Here is a 5,111-nt window from a genome sequence, read left to right as displayed (position 1 = left end):
ATTATTTTATGAAAAGCACACTAAAAATATATATTCATTATTATTATATATAATATTTGATAAGATTAAATTATTATTGAATCAAATTGATCATAATTTATATTTAATTTGTTAACTAAACAATTTATTAAATTAAATTTTCAACCCATTTGAATCAAAATAGGATGGATTAACAGTTACATAACTTTTTTTTTTTTTTTTTTTTTTTTGGAATTAGGTGCAAGTTAGTCCACCACCAACCAGTCATAGCGTACTTTTCCCTCATCCCCAGAGCGATGCACTAAAATACGCACGCATGCGACACACCGGTCCACCACCTCCCTACATTTCTATCTCTAAACTATCTCAGACCGCACAGAAAAAAATGGGATGTTGTGGGGACGAAGACGAGGATATCCTCCAACCTCTTCACCCCCAAACCCTAGTCCTTGGCTTCTCCGCCGTAACCCTAGACCCGTCCTCCACCGTCGATGGCGACACTTCCATATCGCCGATGAACTCCAACTTCCCTGCCCTGATTTGCCGAGACATCCTCCGGACCATCTTCGAGAAGCTTCCGATCGTCGATCTCTCTCGAGCGGCGTGCGTGTGCAGATTGTGGAACTCATTGGCGTCTGATCGAGAGATGCAGACGAGAGCCTTCAAGGCGCCTTGGAAGTTGAAGGAGGTGATCGGGAGTCCGAGCTCGGGGAGCTTCTGGAGAGATAATAGTCTTGGACGGTTCGCGATTTCGCATCGATTGGTGCGTGGAGATTCTGTTGCTAGTCTCGCCGTGAAATACTCCGTTCAGGTGATATACTCTCTCTATATGAATACGTATTTTTATTTAATGTGTGTATTGATAGGCAAATTTTAGTTATTTGTATGAGTTTGGTTTAAAGCTTTCAAAATTTTATGGACAATGGATGAATGGAAAGTTGATGTTTGCATTACTGTCTCTATGTTTGTTTGTGTGAGTGTGTGTTATGCACATTTGTACGCAAATTTTTAGTTATGATTCAAAGATAGAAAGTGTTATGAACAATGGATGACTAGAAAATCGAAAGGGCTTGCTTGATTCATTTTCTAAGAACATTATTTTGTTCTATGCAGCTTGAAAATTCGTCTGTTTGACAAGTTTAAGAGAAAAAAGGACTAATTTCAGAGACAGTTTTTGTAGTTATCTAAAAACCGTTTTGTTCTTAGAATTCTTCTATACTATGTTCCGATTGCTGAATCAAACAGACCCAAAGCTTGCATCTTGGTTTCATCTTAGAATTCTGCTGTCCTTCATAATGAAAATTCTAATATCTAATTTTCTTTTTCACTGTGATTTTTCAACAACCAAATGGAACACATTGTTGGTGGTGATTGAGGTGTCTAATTGTTGGTCCTTTTAGTATGTAACGTTGAAATGTTAGTTTACTTGTTCTCTTTAATCCATTTAGACACGATTTTGGATTAAGATGAAGTGGACTGAGTGAAAATCTAGGAAGCACGGATATGGGATACGGGACACAGTGATACGACAATCTAAAAAAAATAGGACATGGGCGTGGCAAGAATAGTAGAATACCTCCAATAAATAAATAAATTTATTAGCTTACTTGGGATGCTTTCCCCATTTGAACACCTAATACAATCATACTTATAAAATAAAAAAATGTTATTATACATAAAAAATTAACTTTTTTCAAATTTTCTTTAATACCATAGACATTATAGGGGATGTCTCCACTTTTATTCTATTCTTTTGTTTATCCTTTTTTTCTTCTTATTTTTCTTCTCTCTCTCTCTCTCTCTCTCTCTCTCTCTCTCTCTCACACACACACACACACACACACACACTGATTTGGCTTACATTTTGATATTAGAAGTGAGAAGAAAGTTTCATGTAAAAGAACAAACAGAAGATATGAATATCTTATGTTGTTTTTGGTCTTTTAATCCTACTTTAATAGTTTACATTCTTATTACATTTTCAAATTCCAGTTGAGCCCCGTGGTTTAAAAAAAAATATTTACAAATTGAACCTGTCGTATCCTGAAACATGTCCAGCCGTGTCCTTGGCGTATCCGGGCCATATCCCATGCCTTGTCTGTCTAAAAAAATAATAATCATTTAAAAATGTGGACACTTTCTAGCCCTGTCAGACATGTGTCGAACTGTGTCCAACACTGCCATGACACCTTTGATGGAGTGTCCGTGCTTCCTAGGTGAAAATTGGCATGGATGGAAATTGGAGAATACCATTGAGTAACCTTAAAAAATGGTGAGAATATGTATCTTCTTGATTCTTTTTTTCAGTAGCACAGTACAGTGACCTTGAGTATGTAATTCTTGATGGTGGTTGCCAATCAATTTTTCTCTCACCATGCATAGATGAATTATGTGATAAATATACAGGGACTTCACTGGACTTAGATGTATGTATGAAAAGTTGTGTACTTGGATTGCATGAAGTGAATACCCACACCCGCAGATTACCTCATTATGTGGAACTTGCATCTTTCATGCAATCGATTACAAATTAAAAAAATTTGGTAGCTTCAAAAATAATGCTTGCTGGTTATTTTCCCTTCTGCAACAAGTCAATAGTTTCCATTGGTGCTGTAGGATTTTTAAAATTATTGATTGAGAGGCATGAGTGGTCAAGAAAGGGACAAGTTAATATAATTGAGCTTGCAGATTGGCATCTAGGTTAAACGATCTCTTACATTTGACCCTATTAGGGTGAAGATGGGAATGAGAGCGAGTCTAGCTGGTGTATGAATACTTATTTTTCTGTAAAGATTGCTGTAAGAAGATTCTTATATCTACCGGATATTTCCAAATGCGAGTTTGTGACTTTTGTGGAAGTAAATTAACATTGCCAAGATTATGTCATCAAAATTGTATGCTAACCTAGAAGCACGAAATGAATTGTTAGATCAAAGCCTGATTCAAAAAGTATTTTTATAACTAGGACTAAAGTGACCAGAAGGATGTGGTGCATACTTGTGACTTCAAATACCTTGAACTATCATGTAGAAAATATTTAATATGAAAAATTGCCGTGGGATGATAAAAAAAAAACTACAGTATGTGGGAAAGGAAGGAGAATGGATAATTAAATCCTTGAAGAGTTGTTTTTTATCATTTGGACTATGTTACTGTTAACATGTATAAAGTCAAATAGTCAATAACTTTAAGTGCAAAGCTGTCTTTGATGCTCATGAAGTTTGGAGAAACTAAGAATTAGTAATTTCTTATGTAGGAGAGATATTCAATCATTGTTCATGCATATAGAAGGGATTTCTAATGTAGAAGAGATATTCAATCATTGTTCATGCATATAGAAGGGATTTCTAATGTAGAAGAGATATTCAATCATTGTTCATGCAGGGTATAGAAGGGTTGGTTTCTTGGTCATGTTGAGGTCAAGTCTTGAGTGCTTAATTGAAGACATTGATGTTCAGATTGTGGAATAAAGGGTGGGTAGTGTTAATGTAGTAGTTCAATTGGAAAAGTTTATGATGAAGCTTTAGAAATATCCAAAAAGAAATTAATACACAATATCTAGTCACATTACAGTTGGTGGTTGCATGATATTGTGTGTGATGTACAGGGAGCAAGGAAAAAAAAGAAAAGAAAAGAAAAAGCACTATGGTGAAAATATAGAAATGAACAATGCTAGTTGGGCTGAATTCTTCAACCGTAGACTTTGGTGCAAAAATGATTATTCTATAGAAATAAAGTGTGGATGATGTTAAGACAGTAGTTCCACGGGGAAAGTTTGTGATGAAGTTTTCAACATGCTGAAAAAGACAAATAAACAATTCATAGCCACATTATAGTGGATTGATGCTTGATATTGTAGGTAATATGCAGGGGCGAAAAATAGAGAACGCTCGGTAGTAGAATACTGTTCATGTGGTGATTGTCATAGTAGAATACTGCTCATGCTAGCTGGCTATCTTTTATCCTCGCATGGACTGAATGTCGAAAGGTCCTTGTGTGAGACAAGTTTTGAAAAATATTAATGATGATCACTCCAGGACCCAGACTTAGCCAATCGGTTGGTTCACAGAGTGATTACAAGATTCTGCTGTCAACATCTAGCTGATTTTATTTGGCAATGTTTGTTTCCCCTCGTTATCAATACAAATTTCCTTTACTGCTTTTCTTCGTCCACTTCAATTTTTCCTTCCTAAAAGTAAATTTAATATGACAGCAAATGCATTGATATTGAGTACATTCATTTCCCTGTATTTGTAGGTTACGGACATAAAACGCCTGAACAATATGATGAGTGACCATGGCATATATTCAAGGGAGAGGTTATTGATCCCTATGAGCAAGCCAGACCTTCTAATCAATGGCACATGCTACATAGAGCTGGATAACTGTGCAAAAAGGGAAGTGGCGGTACTCTATCTGGAGGGTGCCTCTGACCGGAAGGTCCATTTGTTGTTGAATAAGGCGACTTCTGACCATGGCAAGAAAAGGGTAATCGAGTCCTTGAAGAGAAGCATGCAAGTCGATGATGGAACTGCTCAATATTACTTGTCCATATCAAATGGCAACCCTCGAGCTGCACTTACAGAATTCTGCGAGGATCTTAGGTGGGAGAGACAGGCTGAATTGGCCTAGTCCGGAACATATAATAAATTGTAGAAATTAATATTGTTGGTAATATGTAAAAAATGGTGATGGAGACAAGGTAAAACTTGCCAGGATGCTTTTACTTGCTATTCAGACATTATTTATGTGCTCCTGTACTTATGAAGATAGAGGAATTTCAAACAGATGGGTAGTTCTGTCCTGTTGTTCTGTTACTGTTGTAAATCTATCTGAACCACAATTTGTAATTGTGTATGAATAGAGACACCTGAGTTTGTCCAAACTGCAATTTGAAATATTGTTTGATGTGTTTTTTGTACCATGATGTCTTGTTAACGGAGTAAAGTGCAACATTAACTTAAATCTTGTATCTTGGCGGAAAATTGGGGTGACCACATCGAAAATTGAATCCAATTCAATCTGTTGCTTCAGATTGAATCGGATTAAGCCTTTTTATGGATCGGATTAGGCCTTTCCACGAATCGGATTGGTTGAACTTTTTCTAAATAGCCTAATATTATTATTATTTT

General features: G+C 36.1%; 1 protein-coding gene across 1 annotated transcript; it reads left to right on the top strand.

Moving 5' to 3' along the window:
* The first annotated feature begins 280 nt into the window (after positions 1-280).
* Positions 281-4,900, top strand: LOC132299689 (F-box protein At1g55000). The gene is made up of 2 exons (XM_059796454.1): positions 281-790; positions 4,237-4,900. The coding sequence occupies exons 1-2, from the start codon at positions 296-298 to the stop codon at positions 4,609-4,611; spliced, it is 870 nt and encodes a 289-aa protein (XP_059652437.1). The 5' UTR covers positions 281-295; the 3' UTR covers positions 4,612-4,900.
* Positions 4,901-5,111: the final 211 nt, after the last annotated feature.

The sequence above is a fragment of the Cornus florida genome, unplaced genomic scaffold (genome assembly GCF_030987335.1).
Source record: "Cornus florida cultivar Cherokee Brave unplaced genomic scaffold, ASM3098733v1 CherokeeBrave_3.0.0_Hap2_Chr03, whole genome shotgun sequence".
Lineage (NCBI taxonomy): Eukaryota > Viridiplantae > Streptophyta > Magnoliopsida > Cornales > Cornaceae > Cornus > Cornus florida.
Note: the sequence above shows the minus strand (reverse complement) of the source record. Positions and strands in the feature narration are given on the sequence as shown.

What these genes read in the sequence shown, in the direction of transcription:
- LOC132299689 (XM_059796454.1), top strand. Translation starts at nt 296, where the DNA reads ATGCGACACACCGGTCCACCACCTCCCTACATTTCTATCTCTAAACTA. An exon ending in CCGTGAAATACTCCGTTCAG is followed by an intron (nt 791 to 4,236) that starts GTGATATACTCT and finishes CTGTATTTGTAG; the next exon opens with GTTACGGACATAAAACGCCT.